The sequence below is a fragment of the Porites lutea genome, chromosome 3 (genome assembly GCF_958299795.1).
Source record: "Porites lutea chromosome 3, jaPorLute2.1, whole genome shotgun sequence".
NCBI classification, from domain to species: Eukaryota; Metazoa; Cnidaria; class Anthozoa; order Scleractinia; family Poritidae; genus Porites; species Porites lutea.
This window is the reverse complement of record NC_133203.1, coordinates 24633743-24656890: the sequence shown is the minus strand read 5'-3', so window position 1 is coordinate 24656890 and position 23148 is coordinate 24633743. Positions and strand designations below refer to the sequence as shown.

Genomic DNA, 23148 nt, shown 5'->3' with positions numbered 1-23148 from the left:
CCCAGTACGTCACGGGAGAAACCTGTGGGAAGTCACGCTTTCTGTAGTGCTTTTTATTTTTCTCTTGAGATGAGAACGTTTTACGTAAAGAAAATAAGCTTTTGACCGTTCTAGTCAAACTAGAAAGCTGGATTCTATAGTGAAAGAAAACAAGGTATAGTAATTATCTTCCTGTTTTCTTTGTAGAACGAGCTGTAGATGTGGGTCGTAATTAGAGGCCACTTGCCACGGTACTGATCAAGCAGTATAGACAGACATTATTGGAGGCAATATAATATCAGTTTCAGTTCAGTTTCAGCCGTTGAATGTCCGTTGGACGCGGGCCTTCTCCATTGACTTCCAATGGACCGCGTTTTTTGCGCTACACGGTGCCAGTCAAGTTTAGGTACTGTTTAAAAAACTCGCAATCGTGTATTATCAAGTTTAAAAACCTTATAATATACGACTGCGATTTTTTTGAACGGCTTCAAAATCTCTGATATAGATCAACCCATTCTTGCACTAATATTTAGATTTGGGGTTACTGTGGTCTAAAAAATTGAACCTAAAGTTTAGCCGTGTCTTTATCACATACAAAGACACTCATTAAACATTAATTTCTTTTGTTTTTTCTTTATGAATTATTAATGAGATTTTAAAGAAACTGTCTAAGTCGTCCCTCCATCTCGTCCTTGGTCTTCCTCGATTCGTGGTGTGTCCTAGTGGCGTTCAGAACGTAATGCGGGTTGTCCAACAGTTGTCTGTTCTTCTCGCTGCATTACCTAGTCTGCCACACAACTGTTTTTATTGTCGTCACGCAACGCTCCTCTCCACTCGTCACGCAATGCTCCTCCCCAGCGTTACGTAACGGCACTAAAAACGGCTGTGAAGCAGACTATACCTTACCAGCCTTCAATATGAAAAGTGCAGGGGATGATCGTAGTCTGGTTTAGGGTATAAATTTTCTACACATTAGTTTCACCTAGTCTGTTCACGACAGAAACGACAATATGTCGTTTAAAAGCAGGAACTGAATGCGATGTTACTTTACATTGCATATAATATGGTATAGGGGACAGAAATTAATTACAGGACTCAACGTACGGCTTAAAGTCATATCTGACATCGGGTAAATTGATATCTTAGTTAATTGGAGAAACGGGGGAGGGGGAAGGGGGTGTGAAGAAAGAGGCGTGCACCTCCCCAGTACCACGCTAGTCTCGCTTTGCTCGCCTATTTTTTGCACCTAGTTGTTTGCTATCCGCCTCTTTTTTTTTACCTAGTGGCCTGGTTGCAGGATAATAGTTCAATCGTTTGCCTTTCGTAATTATTGATTTTTGTAAAAATGACGTTTTTTCATTTCTAATTCACATTAGTAACCTGGGATACAAGATGGGCGTTGAAATCAAGGAGCGAGAGACTTGGTCTTCAAAGTTGGATTTCCTTCTCGCTTTGATGGGTTTTTCCATCGGTCTCGGTAACATATGGAGGTTTCCTTACCTTTGTTTTAAAAATGGTGGAGGTAAGTGCAGAATTATGGCCATAGGATGAATTTCGAATTCGGTTAACTTACAAAAAATAAAATGAGGAGGAAAAGTATTCTCTCGGTAGCCATGTAGAAAAAATAAATATTGAAAAAATATTTTAATTGTGGTTTGAGGCCATTCGATATAAAGGCTGCACTGGAGTTCCAACAAGAAGCTTAAATGCTGATTTCTGTATTGGTTTCCACCATTAATGAAAATCTGTTAGAATTTTCAAGAATAGATATATAGTAATGCATACCCCTGCCCCACCCCCCCCCCCCTCTTTGTTAGAAGCTTACACCTTCGTTGTTTGGAACCCGGTAGCCATCTATTTTAATACCTAAGATCTAGGCCTGAAGAGATCCCTCCGTCTACAGTGGAAACCCCACCGGAGCAGAAATATCGCGGCCGATTCGTTCTGAAAATCATCTTGATGATGACGATGATGATTATCGTAAACAGAAGAGGCAAACTCGGTGTTCCAGATGTAGAACTGTGCCTTACTAGTATTCAAAGGGTCAAGAATTGCGTGTGTTACTTGTGCAGAATATAAATGATCTACAGACGCAAAAAGAATATATGACATCATCATGTCCTAAATAAGGTCATGATTCATACAACTGAACATAAATAATGACATAAACTATCTTAAAATAACTCAAAACCTGTCAAGCATTTATACTAGTCTCAACGCCACGTCCGCCAGGTTGGTGTCTCAGAACTATAGCACGGCGGCCATGGGAGTGGAACTTTTCTCTCCTGTAAAATCTTTCCTCTGTCTTAATAAATTTGCATAGCTGTTTCCCACGTGAGTGAAAAGGCTCTTATGGAGCGTGGGTTAATTTATGATGCCTATTCATGATGTGATTGTCGCTAATGTAATCCTGGGCAAATTAATGAGTTAGCTGTGGAAAAAAAGATTACTCTTTACGCGTGTCCTATACTGCTGGTCCGTTTCTGGGTATCGAAACTGAGACCTTCCATGCTACATTTCAGCGATTCAATGTTTGTGACATCTAATCTCATTCTTGTGAGAGCCGCCACATGACGATTAAAGCCACTGGATAACCTGGTTCTCCCGTATAATATATAGATTTAGCCAGGGCTAAAAGAGAAGCTCTCTATAATTTTTATAGTTTGTTCACACAATATATAAAATAGTTAATGCTAAGCGGCGAAGGCAACGAGAACGGTAAAAAAACAAAAAAACAACAACAACAATAGGTCTAATTAGCAAAAAAGCAACTTTGCACGTGCAGCACACTTTTTTGTACATTTCTTTGACGTTGTTTTGCACAACTACTACGTGAAACTTCCAGAAACATCCCAGTTACACGTTTTATGGAGCGAATGTCGGACGTGTTCTTGTTCACTCTTTTTTCACTGTCGCTCATTTTCACCCCAGTGGCCGCTAGCATCCCGCCACTTCAAAATTTCATGTTGTTCCTCCAACAGAAAACGTCTCCTTTTGTTTTTTCTCTCTCGCTCTAGCTCCTTTTCTCGTTAAGCTTTGCTGGCCTGTCGACCTATTTTCTCTTTTTCTCTGTGTTTCCCTTTCTCTATATTCCAAATTTGTTGACAAGACAATTAATTTAAGCTTAATATATACTAAAAAAAAAAACAACAAAAAAACAAAAAAAACCCCACTGATACAGAAACATTTTCCGCTTTCCGTTCTTGTCTTTATTGACTCCTTAGGGACGGTCCATTAGAGAAGTTATTGGGGGGAGTGGAGGGATGAGGGGAATTTTCGAGCCGCAGGAATTTTTTTTCGTTATCAAATTCCTGGTATGAATTTTTTTTTGGGCCATAGCATGAATATTTTTTAGGATTAATTGGCGTGCAAGAATTTTTTTCATTTAATTTTTCCTTGCACGAATTTTTTTTTCTTCGCTCCCCCCCCACCCGATAAGTTTTCTAATGGTCCGTCCCTTAGTTATGTCTGCTTCACGAGACGCGGGTGGCCATACGCTTTTCGCAAAAATAATCTGACATTTGGCATCGGCTTACATGTAGTGGGTGTACGGACGTTCGTTCGCACGCTACCCCATAACCACATTTTCTCGGATGGATAGTTTACCAAATTTTCTTACCCATGGTGCTCCGCTTGCGCGCTTCGCGCGAGAGCTCCGCAATAAGGCACTCTATATGCTCCAGGGATACTCTCAAGGCCTTATACGCAAAATTGTTTTAGCCATGCCTTATGCATCATGAAGTATGGGGTGGCTTTTATGCGAAAGGAAATTAGTTACTCTACTAACCTGTGGGTAACTTCATATTTGCAGGTTGTTTCCTCATTCCCTACTTGCTTTGTTTGATTGTGGCTGGTGTACCCGTTTTAGTAATGGAGATTGGTCTGGGGCAATACACGAGTCAAGGTGGAATCACGGCTTGGAAAATTTGTCCACTTTTCCAAGGTAAGAACAATTCAACCGTAACCTCTTGAGTAGAGACGTTTGCTGGACAACTGAGAAACGTCTTGTGTTCGCGGATATTTTGCACATAATAAAAAAAAAACCCTAGCCGGGCATACTTCTCAGGAATAACCTATCTAAAATATTTAATTTGAATATGAATAGCCCACTTTTGACATATTAAAATTCTAACATGCCTCTGAGGCTTTAGGGTCAAAATTGCAAATTTTTCACGACTCCATTGTCTCGCAATTCCCAGAACAGATTTGAGCACAAAGAAAACCAGCCAAATATAGAAATATGACCAGAAAGCGCCGGAGTCATGTTAGAATAGTCCTCAATCACGATACCCTTCATCTTTGCACGCGCTTTAGGATTGATGATATAAAAGCAATGTCACGTGGTATTTCAGGGAGCAAACAAGTGTTAAAATTTGCCGATACGAGTAATCGAGGTCAAGTTTGGTTATCCTTTCAAAACGATAAGGCAATTTTAAATTTGCAAAATGTACCGTTCAAGTACCGAAAAGTTTCATGTCATTATTGCTTGCTGTGAGGGCATCTACGGTCGCCACTGCATTGAAAAAATAACAACGATCACTTCTACCCATAATTTGCCATAATTGTCTTTAAGATAAAAATATATTTATAACACAACCGCGATTTCTTGTATTGGCAGGTTTTATCTCTCGTTTGCCCCCTGAAAAACCACGTGACATTGCTTTTAACTCATCAGCCCTTACGCGCGTGCAAAGATGGCGGGCATCGTGAATAAGGTCTATTTTAATATATCGAACGTGGTTTATTAACCGACCCTTAATAGACCATTTAAGATATATTATAATTCATACTTGGCTACAAGACTAAGGGGAGTAAAACAAAAGAAACCGTCTCGACGCTCAGCAATGAATAATGCATTTCCTTTGTCTTATTCCTCCAAGTCTTGAAGCCAAGTTTGAATTTTACGGTATCGAAAAAAGACCTATTACCGTGATCAGGTAATTTCAAGTACTTGGGGTGCAAGGTTGTCCTTGAGCTTTGCTGCGGAAGGAGCAAATTGACCAGACCTCGAAAAAAATAATTCACCGGTGAGGGTGCTTAAAACATTAATGACTCGCGTCAAAGTTCGGCGCATATATTTTTTATATCATTCTGATGAGCACAGTAGTTTACTATGTGCCCTACATGGTCATGGTTTGGGAGGACATGGATGGACAACACTGTAAACATGAACAATTTAATACTTATGATAAACAGGGATGCCCAGAAAATTATATTAGACCGTTCTCTCCATTCATCCGCTACCAATGAGCCTGAGGTTTGGATTGGTTTTCCCTCGACGCACGCTTTTGCGCTTTACCACCATAACCTCTGATATATGTTTTGAATTGCGTCAATGAGATACCAACCCACAGGCTGGATTTATCGGGTGAAAAAGATGACCATCACTAAAAAGCATGACAAAGAGATGACCTGAGATCGTCCCGTGCAAAGAGAACATTATCATTCTTTCTAAAAGAATTAATAATATTTGTATCTAAAAAAATCGCATTGCGACTTTAAACGGAGCTCTATGGGTAAGAAAGTTTGGTTATCTATACATCCAAGAAATTTGGTGCTGACCTAAATCATTGCGTACTTACGTCCGTGCGTCCACCCCCGTATAGAGTCCAAGACATATACTATCAGGTATTTGGTAATACTTGGTAATAAACATCCATGTCATGGTCAATTGACAGCTGTCAAGAAAGGTATCTGCTGACCAGTGTGACGTGACTATATCGCGGGCTCTGGTATGTAACACATTGAGGTGACTTTTTAAAAATTTATTCTCTGACCAGTTTTTGGTTTTCACTTGATCGCGGAGTCAGGTCCATATTTTAAAGGTGGAATTCAGTATGCTTTCTGCTTACGGCAAAAGATGCATTATTAAAGAAAGAGATTTCTTCAAGTTCCCTCGAGAGCCTCGCTTTTGGCCTTTGCTAAATCTATATATCATACAGATTTGTATGTAGTACAATCAGTTCTTAAGATTTGGAAGCTATTCAGCTTTTTGAATATGCTTTTGGTTTATCACTATTTGCTTTTTATCGTTTGATTTTTGAAAAGATAGAAAATAGCGCCAAGAGGGCTAAATTTCGGTAAATTTGGAATCGTGTCATATTGATTTAGAAAGCCCCTTTCAAGTTATGTTACTAAGGTTTTATTTTTATACCAGGAATTGGCTATGCCGGTGTGCTTGTAATGCAGTATATCAACATTTACTACACGGTGATTCTTGGCTGGGCTTTGTTTTACATGTTTGCTTCATTCCAGTGGACTCTTCCATGGTCTCGATGTGGTAATGAGTGGAACACGCCAAACTGTGTGGATTACAATAGTAAAGGAGAAAGTCAACAAGATTCGCAAGTAAATGACACCATTAGGAACCTCACGACCATTCTTGCCAAAAGAACAGTAGCAAATGGCTCAAAAACTATACCAGCAAGCCAGGAATATTGGGAGTAAGCAGAATTACAGTTTGTAGTTAAGACGTCGCATTGTTGGGACTCAAGCGTTTGATTCTCGACAGATCTTTTATAAGTCCCTGTCACCTTCCTGATGTTGTTTTGAGCACTTCTGACTAGCCAGCAGAACAAGATTAGAGCGTGAGGCACGCGCTACAAGGGAAGGCGCCTCCCTTCTTCGAGCGTGTCTTTTCATTTTAAATCCACTTCTCGCTTGCCTTCACTCTAGTGAAAAATGTGAAGAACCAACGCCTGCTCCGCCGGCTAACTTCTGACGGACGTTCGCGCACCAGCAATCCTGTTATAACTTGGACAACGGCAGTTAGCATGAACTCAGTCATGTGTTTTACCTGACCCGAACAGATATGATTCAGGTTTATCCCCGACAAGTCGATTTCCTGATTCCTTTCTTTCTTTTCGAGACAGCAAAAGTTGCGTCTAAAACTGCTATAATATTTTTTCTTTCTCTTAGGAACAGGGTGTTACGCATCTCTAATGGTTTGGGCGAACCGGGACCAGTGAACTGGGATCTAGCCTTGTGCCTGTTGTTGGCCTGGATTATCTGCTATCTATGTGTGTGTAAAGGAGTCAAATCAAGTGGAAAGGTGAGAAGTCACAAGGCTGTAAACTTGCCTTTCTGAAGATATTGTGGGTGGCAGGCGTTTAAAAGGGAAGGAGATATGGGAATTCGGGTGCGCAAAGGGGCGGAAAAAGGGAATCTGTACAAAAAACGGAGAAAGCAATAGCGTCACTGCAGGAGTTCCTTTATCCTCTGCCTCGCTTGCCCGAATTTCCCCATTTCTTCCCCTTTTAACGCCTGCCACGCATGGTACGCTACCCGCCTGTCACGCATGCTACCCTAAAAGGATGGACCTTTCAGGTTCATCCGTCTGGAGGATGTTCAATGTTCAGCCCTCTCGGCGGATGATGTTATCCACCTCGGCCTTCAGCCTCGGTGGATAACATCCTCCTCGATCTGCCCAATTATTCACATCCTACTCAGCCTCATTCAATAATTGCTAATTATCTTAGCGCCCACACGTTAAAGGCTCAATATACCATATACTTTTCAAAAGTCTTTATATACCGAGTTCGAAGATGTCTTTAAGATAAGATAAAGAGGAGTTTTAACAATCTACAAGGGGACGGAAAACTACTTATTCGGCGGAAATATTTTTTGAACAGACGTAAGACTCATGCAAATTACACACGCCATAGCGCATGCTGATGGCACCACCACGTCACTCCCTCAAAAGCTAGGCAGTTAAAGTAAACAATTGAAAAGTGAATTTTATGTCTCGACCAGATCTCGCCTTCGGCCTCGTCGACAAGAAATCAGGTACGAGATTATATTCTCTGCTCTGGGACAGAAGTCAAAATAGCGTCTTATTTCGCGAAAGTTCTGGAAGACGCAATTTAAGTGATAAATGTACAAAAAAGATATCATGAAAGCGACTAAATTTGGCTTGTCAGTGTTTACTGGTAAAAATCATTTTCTTACTGAATTTGCAGCACTATCCAAAAATTCACTTGACAAATGTCCGAAATATTTGTAGACAAAACACTTTTTCGATCGTTCTAACGGAAAATTTCCGGGAGCAACGGAACATCTGAAAAGGTAGTCCTGTTTTTCCGGACGGAATATTCCAAACAGAAATTCGGTTTCCATTTCTTCAAAGCCATCTTTGAGACCAGCTTCAGGCCTTCGCGGTCGTTTTCCGGTAGATGGAACTGATTCGTACAAGTGGTAAACACGATTCTGGGGCGAAATTTACCAGTCCTGAATTTTGCGTACCATTTGCCCAAACCGTGGACTGACCGGTTTGCCCATGGAAATGGTAAACAACCTAAGATTCACGTTTACGCCAAACGGCAAACGTGAATTTGTACCACGTGACCAAGTTTTCCCTTAATTGTCGTTCACTCTTTATTACTTCTACACAAAAATAAGTAGTTTCATACCAGTTTTATCCATAATAATTGTTCTGGAACAGCTTTTATCTGCTTATTTTCTATTCTGAGAAATTCTCAACTTGAATCTGACGTTTGCCGTTTGCCGTAAACGTGACTCTTAAACTTTCTATTAACACAAGTCTCTCCCCTCGGGTCGTTGCATAGTGCTAGATATAAACCACTATTCACTTCTCCCTAGGGGTATGGTCGCATCTTACTGGCTGCACCTATGTAACTGTCTAGGTGACTTACTGCAGTGCAATCTTAAAGCTCTGTTATAAGCTGAACTTTTTATCTTCTCTCCTTTTCGTTGTCAACAACAACAACAATCCATTTTATTTGCCAACTTTAAAAACGTTTACAAAAAACAAAATATATTAAAACAGATCAGGCAACAAACTACCCAGAATGGTAAAAAAAATAAACGAGCTGAGTAGTTACAATAATTAAATAACATTCTTTAGGGTTGTGACACACGAAAGATAAAGAGGAAAATAACTTAACTATAGGAGAGAAAAAAATGATAATAGTAATGAAAAGAAAAAAAAATTGATTAATTAATACAAATAATATTATAGAACAACACAAAGCAAAACGGTACCAGATAACTATAAAGCTTACATTAATAAGGGTAAGTTATACCATGCTAGCCAGCATCACGAGTAAGTTCCAGAAAAAAGATTTGCCTGCATGTTCTCCTTAATTAGACAAGAAAATTGTTTTCTGAACGCGCTCTGTTTTCCAGGTTGTGTACTTCACTGCAACAGCTCCATATATTTTAATGACCATCATCTTGATCCAAAGCGTTACCCTGCCAGGAGCTGGTGAGGGAATAAAGTTTTATCTCACGCCTGACCTTTCAAGGCTTAAGGATGGCCAGGTAGCTACTTTCATTTTCTTTATTTCCAAGCGATTGAATGGGCATTTTCAACCAACGAAACTAGTAAGAAAGAATTGAGTGTCTGACAGTTTGACTTTGTGCCTGCCGCATTGTCAAAGAATTCAATGAATTACGGAATTAAGCACGGTAATTTTTAATTCGTCATCCACAAGACCTTGAGGAAAAAGACACGTTATAACATGAAAATTTTCGAGGACACCTCTTGTGGTCTCGATGGCACATAACAGTACATGAAGTCGCTATCTTTCACAAGACGGTGCTGAAATACAAAAACCTCTGTGAAGTGTGGCAGACATTTCGCTCTGATCTGTCCCTTGAATTTGTGCTTAGAGGAATGACCAAGAGAATGCTGCTTGTTTCCCTTCTCTTTTTTCGTTCTATCTGTTAATCTTAACCTTTTGTATTGACTTTTGGTTAAGGTTTTCTCTCAATATTTTTCCCCAAAGCGCGACTTGTTTTGAGATTGAAGAATATATTCCTCTTGTAACGTTGATTGTAGCAGTAAAATAAAGTTTCATACCTTGTCAGGTTTGGATCGACGCTGGTACTCAAGTTTTTTTCTCGTATTCCATTGGAACGGGAACCATGACTGCATTAGGAAGCTACAACAAGTTCAAGAACAACTTCTACAGGTACACGAGTACTTCGTCACCATTAACAACCTATTCTGCTTCGTTTTCAGTTCCTCGCGATCGTAAGTATTTGGATGTCACTTTTAATAATAATAATAATAATAATAATAATAATAATAATAATAAAATTAACGGTAAAAAAGTAAAAAGTATTTCAGACGACTTCAGGTCATCAATGTCAAATGCAAAAAAAAAAGTTAAAGTACGTATCACTCCAAATATGTTCATAAATTGAATAAAAGTGGAAAACTTATAATAAACTATACCGCAGATTATTTTCGACTTTTATGTCTCTTTTTTTTTCTGCAGATTCTTAAATATTTTTCCTTGATAGTTTAGGCTGTGAAATTTTGGGCTGGTTGCGAGTGAAGTATTTTGAGGCATTGGTTTTCTCGATATGCCTATAGCAGGCATGTCAGAGTTCGATTTCACGTTTTGTAGAAGACGTAAACACAAGGCAATGATCTTCTAATTCTTTTTTTTTTCAACCTAGGTCAAATCCTTTTAGTTTTCAACTTCATAAAAATCAACATTTGACAAATACGACAGCCTTCGATTGTGCATCAAAAGAGTATAGCGAGGAAAAACGAGATCTAGAACAATTTGCTGATTAATCACATATTTATCTCAGAAGCACGGTTTTAGTAGGGTATTAGCACCATTCTCACCTTCTTCTCTTTGCCCTTGATTTGCGGCGGGGCAGAGCTAAGACAATACCTCAAAAGACGTTATTGTTTCACCCGACCCAGGAAAATATCCACACGCTGTTCTAAGGCCCGTTTCAAACGTCGTCAAGACTTCTAACCAAGAGCTGCTCATATAGGCAAAGAAACAATTTCTGCTTTCCGTTTTCGTCTTTATCAGGGAGCTTAAGCAACTACGACGACGATCACATCGACGACTAAAAAAAAAAACAATAGGTTTAATGATCAAAACAACAGCTCTGCACGTGCATCACGCTTCTTAGTACATTTATTTGACGTCCACTGCACGACTACGACGTGAAACCTCCTAATTTGACGTTTTAAATACATTTACATTTATTTGACGTCCACTGCACGACTACGACGTGAAACCTCCTAATTTGACGTTTTATTGAGGACGTGGACATACAACGACGAATTTTCCTTCCTCCTTTTGAACCTGAATGAAATCCTTAAGAATTCAACTCCGGGAAAAGTCGTCTGTTTTTGACATATTGAGCGGGTCCAAATAGACGCGATTAAGTTTGAAAGAACGCAAATTCATTTTTTTATGGTCGTTTTCACTGTCGTTGTCGTTGTCCTCACTTAAGGTCCCTGTTGATTCTTTAGATGTCTCTGCTTCACAAGACGCGGGTGGCTATGCAATTTCCCGCCAAAATAACCTCGAGTTGCAAATGGGTTGCCGCACCTGTTGATTAAGTTATTTTACATTGGTGTGCCTATGGCGCGGACGGACGGGCGGGCGTCAGTCACTTGATTACCAAAATTTCTCGGATGGGTAGATTACCACATTTTCTTAGGCATGTGGCTACGCTCGCGCGCGCTTGCTCTTGCGCGTGGAACTTCATTAAAACTTGTAGCGTTATAAGGCTTAGAGGCAAATGATTATGCATTAGCTCACCGCTCACTAAACTTTTGACTCGCTAAGGACTCTGTTTTCCTGAATTTTATTTAGGGATTCCATACTATTCACTGTTTTCAACAGTGGAACAAGTCTCTACGGAGGCTTTCTGATCTTCTCTGTGTTGGGGTTTATGGCCAAGAGACAAGGCGTAGATGTACAAGATGTTGCTCAATCAGGTGAGAATTAGGAAAATATGCCAACAACAACAACAATAAGCTTTATTTGCATGACCATAACAAAGTATTACAGTATTGCAAAAGCTACTTGAAATTACTTATTTATTCCTTGTAAATTAAATATTTAAAATAATTTGAAACTTATCAATCATTGTTTATTTCTAACCATCAGTAGGATTAATTATTCCGGAGATAAGTTTGTCTCTTTATTACATCCACTTTGAAATCACTGGCTATCCGTGCAATCTGATTGGCTCTCAGCAGTGTGATTTATTCCTAAATCGCACCATTTTTTGCGCTAAATCGCATCTGTTCCAAATCGCGTCATTCATGTTCTAAATCGCATCATTTCTGTTTTAAATCGCACCATTTTTGTTCTATATATTGCATCATTTCTGTTTCGAATACAAAATGAGATGTAAAAGCCTTTTTGTTTCGGCTTTTTAACAAACCGGCTACTCGATCAATAAAATATTAGTAGTGACTAAATTCTGCGATTTCAAAATGGATGTAATAAAGTGGTAATTGAACTTCGTGTCGTGCAATTTTGGTCTGAAATCATACTTGTGATTTCAAATCAAACTCGCACTGCGCGCTCGTTCGATTTTGAAATCACGCGTATGATTTCAGACCAAATTGCACTCCACTTAGTTCAATTACCATTATCAATTCAAAGTAAGTTGATATAAATGAAATTAATTGGATGTTAATAAAATAGTCAGGAGAATTCATCAGATGTGATAATAAGGACTCATGTGATTGTAGTCGCAGAAACGGTATTTTAGGATCTAGTTTAGAGAAGAACATATCTCTTATGGAAGAAAAACTTGGACAATCTAATAAAAAGTGAGTTTCATCTTCAATTCTGTTACAATTGCAGAGATTACATAACCTTTCGTCACGTGGTAGATTGTCGTATCTACCTGTCTCAATCCTAAGTTTGTGACTGCTTATTCTCAGTTTCACTAATGTTTTCCTAGAAGGGTTCTTTCTTGTTAAATCTAGGTAGACAGAAGGGCTATAATTCGTTTTGATTTTATAATAAAAGTTAAGTTTTTGTGAATGTTGAAGGGTATGATTCCAGTAAGTGATATATTTCTTTTGCATAAGATCTACATATTGCTTAATTTTACATTTATTCAGAAAATTACAATTAAAGCCTGGGAAATCATAGTAGTCAGTCATCTTCTTAAGACTGGAGTAAAAACTATTTTGACCACTATGATAAAGGTCAACAGATATTTTTAAAGATTGTTTAACTATAGAATTTTCATCTTTTTCTTGGAGATAGTTTAAGTAATTAAGTATCTTGTTATTTATATCAATGATCAGAGGGAATCTGCCAAGTTCAGATCTGCATGCAACATTGGATGACTTGTTATGGACTTCTAAATATCGTTTACAGAAGTGCAAATGAGTTTTTTCGATTCCGGAGTTATCCCATGACTTAAAATCTGATTTCACAAAGGCACCCCAAACTTCACTGTTGTAAGTTAAAATCGGTGAGACCATTGTGTCAAAAATTTTATTTGCAAGGGAAGGTTTCAGTTTACTAAAATCAGTGTGGCGTCTTAGACTAAATAGAGCATGAAGGGCTTTTTGCCGAAGATGTTCAAGTGAGAGTGTAAAATTTCCGGGAGACGAGATGCGAGTCCCTAAGTAAGTATAGTCTTTTACAATGTCTATCATTTCATTTCCTACGTGAAAAACATAATCACATTTTTTTGCGCCTTTTTGGAAAACCATTATTTTGGTTTTCTTGGGGTTGATTTTAAGCATCCAGGAGTTGCAATATGAAGACAATTTGACAATTCGCCGATGCCTTGGCTAACTAAGTTTTAACTCGTTTAAAAATCGGCTCCACATATAGCCGCCTTGAGACCAAGGCTGAGTTCACAATGTTCTGGATAGCTGTTCGTGCCGACCCTGTATAGTATGAACACCTATCCGATATGTGACTCTCCACTTTAGAGATGGGCGCGGCCCAGCTTCTCTTCGTAGCAGAAATCGCGCCGAAATCATCGCTCTTATGTGTAAACAGAAGCCCTATCCGGTGTGGTATTCCTGTGGCTGCAAAAGCTATTTCGTATAGTGTATATAAACATAGCCCAAATGTGTTAACTTTCTTTCTCTCTGCAGGCCCTGGCCTTGCTTTTATAGTTTATCCTGAAGCAGTTGCCCAGATGCCATTAGCTCCACTGTGGTCCGTGTTGTTTTTCTTTATGTTGCTTTTGCTTGGTCTGGATAGCGAGGTAAACGAATGTGAACTATTTGTTAAGCACGTTACACATGTATATCTTTGTGTTTAAAATAGGAAATTTATGCCTTTTCCTAACCATTATTGTCAGTTCTAATAATTATCTAGTTATTTTTGGTTCAGGGCAAAATGATGTGTTTATTAAATTGATACCCCCAGGGGTTGTATGGGTACTCACGTGATGTACTACATTATACAACGAGGGATACTTTCTGTGAAACGTACACAAAATATTGAATCTTTGAATCACGTAATTGCTGAGTGATCCTAATGTAGTTTTAAAGTGCAGTAAGACGCAGATCCAAGCTAGCAAAAAGCCGTTTTAGCTGTTTGTGACTGCTTGAAAAAATTAAATCTGGCCGGTGAAAAATTACTTCCACTGTAACAGGTCTTTCGTCCCATACAACTTCAAGGTCACTTGACCCCCCTAAGTTACCATAGTGACACTGCTACCATACATTTTTGCCATCTGCACAAGGGGGGTTGTCAGAAAATCATTGGTAGTATTTGCCACCTTGATCAGGTGGTGACGATCTGCCATTCTTCAGCGCTTGGCTCATGGGCTAATATTACGGACCTGATCGCGCAAACCATCTCTGAGGAAATCGCAATTTTTTTGGCCTTCGAACGGAACTCAAAAGGTACTTGACCTAAGTTGAAATGTGATAAGGACGTCTGTGGAAATCAATCCCGATACAATGAATCCCTTTATCTGAACGCAGAGCCCAGTGTCAAGATTAGTTCTCAACCTCTTCTGCTACAGAGAGATGTAATAGGGAGCTTGAGCAACAACGACAGCGAGGGCAACGAGGACGGGAAAAAAGCAATAGGTTTAGATAAGCAAAACGGCAACTTTGCACGTGCATCACGATTTTTTGCACATTTCTTTGCCGTCACTGCACGACTACAACGGGAAAGCACCTCAATTCGCGTTTTGTAGAGGACGCCGAGTACAAGACAACTTTCTTTTTCTTTTCCTAAAACTTGATACAGTCTTTTGACGAATTAAACGAGATGGAATAAGCGCGATAAAGTTTGAGGCAACGCGAATTCACTTTTTAAGTGACGTTTTCGTAGACGTCGCTGTCGTTGTTGCTTAAGCCTCCGAATATCCCAAAGCCAAAATGTACCCTCGTTATAATCACATATTTCAAGTGCCTTGCCGTTTTCAGTTTATCTGGGTTCTCCAATGTACGTTCTGGTGCCTGTTTTGACTAAAACTGACAAAAGAGATTTTTCGTTAATGAAAAAAGTTTTGTTTTGTTTTTACCACAGCTGTTGAATAAACGGTATTCTGATCGTTAGATGGGTTGAACTCGCAAGGGCCCGCTCTTCGGGGAAGTAAGAATGAAGGAAATTGGAGCGTCTGAAAATACCGCAAGGTTAAACCATGTCCACCATGTTGCCGTATGATTATGTCGATTATCAGTGGACTAAACAAGGCCGTTTTTTATTTTTGATGGTGACTTTACATCGATGAGCGGTAAAAATACTCATAAAAGTCTACTTTGTTCAGTTTGTAGGAATAGAAGGTGTGGTGACGGCCATTGTTGACTTGTTTCCTCATTACTTCAGACGCGGTTACCGCAAGGAACTCTTCACAGCTTTTGTATGCATAATCTGGTTCGTGATTGGACTCTCCATGGTTACTGAGGTAACACCTCAACTTGTTTCTCTCTGGTTCCTTCTAAGGAAATTTGCCTTCTTTTACGCTTTCTTGTCGCGTTCGTCAGAACGCATCCCAATCTTGGTGTTCCTGTGGTTCAAAGCCATAAATTTTCGAGGTATAGTGGACGACTGCCGATTAGCCGCCCCCACTGATTTTATCAGGGGCATCTTGGCCTGGAAACTGGACTCCTTTCGACTCGATTTCTTTTCTGTTATTGACAAACGCGGATCCGTAATCAATGATCATCTCTAGTTAAAAGAATACGTTATCACAAATCAATGATTGAAAATAGCAAAAAATTATCAAACCGCAAAGACTTCTTTCCGGCTCAAATAAAATTTAAGATGAAACTCAATTTTCGTTGGTCTAAATAATCAGCTCCTAAAGATACTGCAAAGAAAACTGCCTTCAGTTTCATGTAAATGTTACAAATATAATGTTAGACACTTGGTTTTATTAGAGTGATTTTACTTAACCCGTTAAACAGAGAATAACAAAGAAGGCAAAGTAGCTACACGTAAACAAAAGAAGACAATTGAATTAGTGCATAAAAACGCGTAGTATTATACTACCCATTTCACGGGTCAATTAAAATCACTCTATCTTGCAACTTACTTCCATAAAAGGATCATGTAATATTCTGTTACAAAACATACAATGAATCATAGCCTTCTGCTGATGCTTGTTTTCGAGAAATGTTACTGACTTGGTGTAAACATACAATGGGGAAGTTGTATAAAAAAATTGTAATATTGGACTGTAGTTTGTGCTGTGCTCTTTGAATATTACTTGGACACATTTTTTTAACTCTTTTAGAAAATGATAACCGCATGTTAATTGGGTGCAAACAGCCTTTCCAGGCCTATTAAAGCACGGGGTTCACGCCCAAATAGGTGCTGCGGTCAAACCTGTCTTAAGCGGCCAACGTTTGGGAATGGTTAGCTTACTGACCTCTTAACACAGGTTTGACAAACTTAATTTAGAGTTATTCAAGAAAATGAAGGTAGTTAAAGAGCGAGATGTCTACGCCACGACAAATGGAACTCCACCTGTTTCTAGCTGTTCTTGGGCCAATGAAAAAAAGTTAAAGACCACTTGACGCCATACACAGTGCGACTTGTTGCACTAGTTTGGTACGTCTTCCCAAAGTGACCTTTTAACAGTCAAATCGGTTCAAACCTGAATAAAGCGGACCTCTATTAAACGGTCACTTACCAAAGTCCTGGAAATCATTTCCCTTAATTACTGTAAAACTGACCTGTATTAAGCGGTCGTGCTCACCTTTTCCGAGGTCCCAACGACTTATTTTTTGTTATCTTTACCTCCATTAAACGTTCACTTTGGGAATACGTACCATACTAGTGCAACAGGTCGCACTGTGTATGGCGTCAAGCGGTCTTTAACTTTTTTCTTTTGGCCCACGAAGGGGTACTAGAAACAGATGAAGGTCAATTTGTCGTGGGATAGATATTTCGCTCTTTACCTTCATTTTATTGAATAAATCTCAAGTTTGTCAGACCTGTATTAAAAAAACGGTCAACCTGTATTGAGCAGTCCGTGAGCCATTCCCAAAGGGTGACCGCTTAATACAGGTTCCCCGTTTAATACAGGTCAGTTTTACAGTAATTAAGGGGATTTCCGGGACTTTGGTAAGTGACCAGCTTAATGTTTGACTGTACATATAAACTATGAATATCGATGACACAACATAAACAAAACTGAAAACTTTGTTTAGGGTGGTATGTACGTATTTCAGTTGTTTGACGCTTATTCTGGTGCTGGAACAGTCCTGTTGTTGGTGGTCCTTGGTGAATGTTTGGCAATTGGATGGCTTTATGGTAAGGAACATACTCGCAAAGATGCATAACATTTTGTAATTAGTACCCCCGCCCCCGCCCCCGCAAAAGCCGTTGTAAATTACTTGCTGCAGGAGAAGTTATGTCGTTGGGGGAGGCAAGCTGAACAAATAGGAATCTGCTAATCAGAATCCTCGAATCTTATGAGTATACAAGTATCCCTGTTATTTTTCATGTGCAAGTCATTATTGTTATTGCAAAATATCCACTGTGGGATCAGTATGAAGTTTGTTGAGCAACCTTGTGCTTTCTAAGAGGGTCTCAATGGGGTTAACCGATAGGCGTAAAACGGCCAAAAATTTAGCCGATAGCCGTAAAAATTAAAAAATTTTAACCGTTAGCCGTAAATAGCGTAAAAAAGAGTTAACCGTAAAAGTGTTCCCTAGATTTGCTACTTTTAAGGAAGGTACTAAACTCATTTTTATTTCCCGGCTAGTGTGACTCCGTACGCACGTTAGGCGAAGCGCCTTTTAGGTGTTAACCAAGACCTAGGCTCCATTTCCGGCGCTTTCTTGGGGAACTAATTTTTTCCACAGCGAAAGTGTGGCTTCTTGCTGGGGATTAATATTTGCATTTATCAGGAAGCCGTGCCCTCGAAACACTAGTGAAACAACACGCAGAGATGTCACTGTTTGTAAAACACGTTGCCGATAAACAACATTTCCCTGTCTTTCTCGGACGCTACGGTAGACATTGCCATGCCTAGTCCCTGTTCGGCGTCTTCCCACGCAATCTCGGTAAAGGCATTTCAGTGGCGAACTCGCTCGGACCACGTGACCAGAAAGGCATCAGCCGCGCGGAATAATGCGACCTACTGACAAGGCAACGGCAGACAGTCGTTCCCTACAGTCCTTCGCTATCATTAAAAACACTGGACACGGAAATTTTGTTATTGGCCGTTTTCACACTAGTCCTAGAAATGGATCATCCGTTTGAGACTAGACTGTGTACAGTCGCGCCCTCCCCACAGACATCCCTTCTCCGATTTTTTTCTGAGGGGAGGGGTGGCTGTACACAGGCTATCTGGAACGGATAATCCTGTCTTCAAAAGTCAGGCGGATTGTTCATTCTAAATTAAAACTATCCTATTGCCAAATTAAGACGTATCACCTATCTGACGCGAATCATCAAACGGATAACTCGTCTCACACGAATAATCCTTCTCTAGTGTGAAAAGGGCCATTTCTGTTATAATGAATGTCGCGCCCCGGCCTTGAGTTGGGCGTTCGCGTGTCTGCTTTTGCTTTTTCACAACAATTATTTTTAAATTGACTATTGACATTTCTATGTGTAAAATAATATCAGAAGTGCAATACTTTATAAAAAGTGTGATCTATCAAATGTTAAAATTTTTCAAAAGAATAGCTTATTTCATCCCGAGATGATCCGAAGACCTTTATTTTGATTTAAAGATACAAAAAATACAGGTTAATTAATATTTAACTTTTTGAAACAAAAGAAGTTAATTTTTAACTTTTTCGTTAACCGTAATTGAAAAAAATTAACCGATAGCCGTAAAAGAGCCAAAATTTTAGCCGATAACCGTAAAAGCCACCACCCCATTGAGACCCTCTTCTAACTTTTGAATGTCTAATGTGTCTCACCAAATCTCCAGAGCAAACCTTAATCAGTTCTTTTTCAAAAAATCAGCCGAAGATCGTCAGCAGTTGTGTAAAATGATTTGATGTCTTAACCTGCGTATCAGTGATGAGACAATTTTTGAAAACCGTCTGAGGATTCTTTTCAGAATTTGCGTCTCCCAGTTATCAACAACAACAACAACAAACATACACTGAAGCAAATGTATTTGTCCTCTCGAAGATGCGACAACCTCGTGATAAAAAATTCTGATCTCGTTATACTTAGGTATTAGTGTTTTGCTTACTTTCGACAGGTCGTGACCGTTTCTATAGCAACATAGAGGCTATGTTGGGATTTCCGATCAACCCATGGTGTGGCTGGTGCTGGAAATACCTTTCACCAATATTTTGTTTGGTAAGTACATGATGGCTTTCTCTAAGCTTTGTATTTAACCCCCAGACCAAACTAAGGAAAGGAAAGAAGGAGGGAGTCATGGATGAGGGGACAAGAGACATGCCCTCTTTACAATATACATTAAGATACGAACAGTAAGCTCGGACGTCAGCATACAAAGGCTCCACTGGCAGCCGCCATCAATCCATTTATGAGCTTACTGTACCCACCCACCCCATGATGTGAATGATGTGTAACGGTTGGCCACGCCACCGGGATCTACGTCCCCTATTCTTTTCGAGCAGTGGTTCAAACAAAGAAGCAACCAAAACGACAACAACCAAAAATTCGGAAAGCCTGTGGCTTTACTGATGATAAACACTTGATTCCTAAGATTTCTGCCACGTGACTGTTTCACTTGTACTGACAGTAACTTTGGTGTTTTGTCAATTTTATCTCGTAAATAAAATAAAATAATTAGCGTACATTTTAGTAATAAGTTGTGAACAATCACCTCAGTGATCCGTGGGTAAACAAATTACAATTTACAATTTTTTTTTTACAATTCACGTCGATCAAAACTATTTAACCGAATAACAACGTCAACATGAAAAAGGTTCCCTCCGTCCCAAAAAAGCCGTCGCTTCTAAACTGCGACTGCGTCCTCGATGCTCGAAACCTGAAGGTGAACCAGTGAATATCCCGAGTTTGAGTAGCCAATCACAGCGCGCGAAAAACACTATCCACTATTTTAGAAGCTTAAAGCATTACTTAATCTCCGGATTGATTAGTGTTTACACTTCGTGGTTGGTGTTTTGGAGTGAATTTCTCTGGCATCTCAAGTCGAGAAATCTAAGTATAATTTTGCTATTCTTTGCTAGGCTGTATTTGTTTTCTACATTTCTACTTATCAGCCACTCAAGTATCGAGAATACGTTTATCCTGCCTGGGGACAGGCGATTGGCTGGCTGATGACCCTGTCGTCACTATCCTTAATTCCAACGGTGATGATATACAAACTGATGAACACTACTGGATCAATCCAAGAGGTAAATATTTGTCTTTTAATATAGCAATGAAAGCTTAACTGGCTAAGACCCCATAATTTATCAGGGTTTAAAAATGACAGAAGCAGTAATAAAGGTAAAGCGTGCTTGCTCCTTAGATGTTTGTAAGAGTTTCTTGACGTTTAAAGTTTTATTTGGATCAGATAATTGTTAGGTCCCTCTCTTTTTCCCTCGGTAGAATCTATCGTGCAAAGGTTAGAGGAGAATGAGCAAATGACAAATACAAATAAATCAAATAATCGTAGCAAGGTTGAGATTTCTAATTAGTTGTAGGAGAACCCGTTGGTTATTTACCAGTCTGGTCGAGGATTTTTTGATTTTTTGAATTTTGATTCTCACGATGACACTGACCAAATCGTCGTTGTTAGAAGGTATTGTAATTCCCTTTTTATCTGAAAGTTATAAATTCACTCATAGCATCACAACTTATAAATACTTGTTTTAAAGAAAATTTTTTTGTTGTATTTTGCTTGAATTGCAGCGCCTGCGAGAACTGACGATACCCGTTTTGTTCCATCGCGAAGAAGACAATGAGACTTCACACCTTATTAGCCAAGAAAGCAAGGCCTAATGGCTAAGAATATTTTACTTTAAATGGAGTCCCCGGCTTATTCACTCAGGAAGCAAGTGATAAAAGGATAGAATAAAAGGCTTCTGGAACCAAAAAAGCAACTGATAAGTTAACTAAACAGGTTGTAGACCAAAAAAGGAAATTGATTAATAACACGCATGCGCAGGCCATTTATTACAACGCCGATCGGCGCTGCAGTAGGTATGTCTCCAGTGCCCTTGTGAATGAACTCTTAAGATTTGATATTGGGAAGCAAATTTGACCGTTTTTGAGGTTAAGAGGCGGTAGAGCTTTCAACTATCTCCCAGGCCCTGTACGCTTTTGTTTTGAACTATGGACCTCCAGTTAATCTCGCATAAAAACGTTAGGAACTTGATAGTCTTTTCACAGTTTCCATTCGCTTGAGCTGGTTTATACATTTTTAAAATAATAATACAGTCGAACCTTCATGTGCGATCACCTCTTGTAAGCGACCACCTCCCATAAGCGACCGCCAATCCAAAACACCAAAATTATCCTAGTCAATGCCTTACAGTAGGAGCTTCTCGTAGACGAGCATCTCCTGTAAAGAACCACTACCGCTTTTTGGGCCTGACAGTCGATGATTTTCCATTGCTTTAAACCCCTTGTCAGCGACCACTTGACGCCTTCTCTGATCTCTATGTTTGCACCATGCTACTTAAAATATATGAAGAACTTTAGTGACAACATGGAACTACACATATCGTAACGACATTGCATGGAATAAACTACTTCAATAAAGTAGATGTGCCTGGACCTCTTCTCGGAAGAGGCCCTCTGTGATTATTCTTGTTTCATTGAACTTACATAGCTTTTTACCATGGCTATATCTAATAAATCAGGGTTAAAGTCAGGAAGCTTAAAGTATTCTGACATATTCATCAAATGAGAGTGGAAGAAGAAAAGAAAGAAAAAGGGAAGGGAAGGCCAGGCTGCCCCGCTACAGTCTTAATGGCTATCTAGAATTTTTTTTTTTATCGACAGAAAAAAACGATGAGAAGCAACGACTTTAACACAGAAACTAAAATAATAACTATAATCTAATTAACACTAGACGACTATAAATAGCTCTGAAGACCTCGTGCAGAACCCGTGTTTCGTAGATCACAGAGAGTCCAAAGGTTCGAGATTGAAACACTCTGCCGATTTGGGGCTATATTGATTTTATAACATTTTTTTTAAACCTCTTTTCGTCTTAGAACATGTCAGAAGGCTTTACTATACTCAAAACAATTTATACTTGCTTTCCTCAAAACGAAAAGCAGGAATCTACCGCGAATTGAACGTCATAATCGTCATAATCATAATGTGTAAAACATAACGTCATCGTTACAGGATTTTGCGTGCTGCAGATTGATTTGATTTGGATTGTTGTACTCTCAGTGCTTCCTGATTTGCTGTTTTTCGTGTAAAAAATATTGAAGCACTAACCCGCTGTTTAAAGACCATGACCGACAGCCCATATCACCGGCTTCGCGGGAGAATAACATAACTGGATCATCCATTCACATCCGGACAGGATATCAACGCATGAACAACTGAAAAACCTTATCACTTTACTCCCCGAAAAAGGAAACACAGTCAAAGCAGAGGAGTAAGATTTGACCTTAATTCGGCACTGTTTTAGTGGTGCAGCTTTGTCTGCACAAATAAACGTGATCTGAATCGTAAAATTTTGCGAACCTGTTACTTGTCAGATACAACTTAAATCAATAGAGACAATATACACTCCGATCAAATGAAAAACGAATTTCATTTTCTTTTTTACTCCTCTCAGTCACGAATAAGGGTTAATTTTCATTGTATGTTGTAATTTTGGACCCAAACATAAACCAATTATCTGTTGACAAGTTGATTCGCATTCCAGGCCTGTTTTAAACGATTTCTTCCCGAGATAATTATTTGACCTGCGGCTAGAGGCAAACGGTTTCCTCCTTTCGATTATATCCAAATCTGTATCAAGGAGCAGTTTGTAGCCACCGTAATGTTCATCTATATTTCTTCTATTGAGTACAAAAGACCGATGCTCGTATACAGA

The 23148-nt window shown here is 39.3% G+C and overlaps 1 protein-coding gene across 1 annotated transcript; it reads left to right on the top strand.

Moving 5' to 3' along the window:
- Positions 1 to 1359: 1359 nt before the first annotated feature.
- Positions 1360 to 21836, top strand: LOC140930759 (sodium- and chloride-dependent taurine transporter-like). The gene is made up of 13 exons (XM_073380471.1): positions 1360 to 1501; positions 3791 to 3922; positions 6137 to 6422; positions 6898 to 7030; positions 9124 to 9258; positions 9808 to 9911; positions 11571 to 11695; positions 13835 to 13947; positions 15469 to 15606; positions 17357 to 17459; positions 19372 to 19472; positions 20333 to 20500; positions 21000 to 21836. Exons 1-13 carry the CDS (start codon positions 1372 to 1374, stop codon positions 21087 to 21089), a joined length of 1758 nt encoding a protein of 585 aa, XP_073236572.1. The 5' UTR covers positions 1360 to 1371; the 3' UTR covers positions 21090 to 21836.
- Positions 21837 to 23148: the final 1312 nt, after the last annotated feature.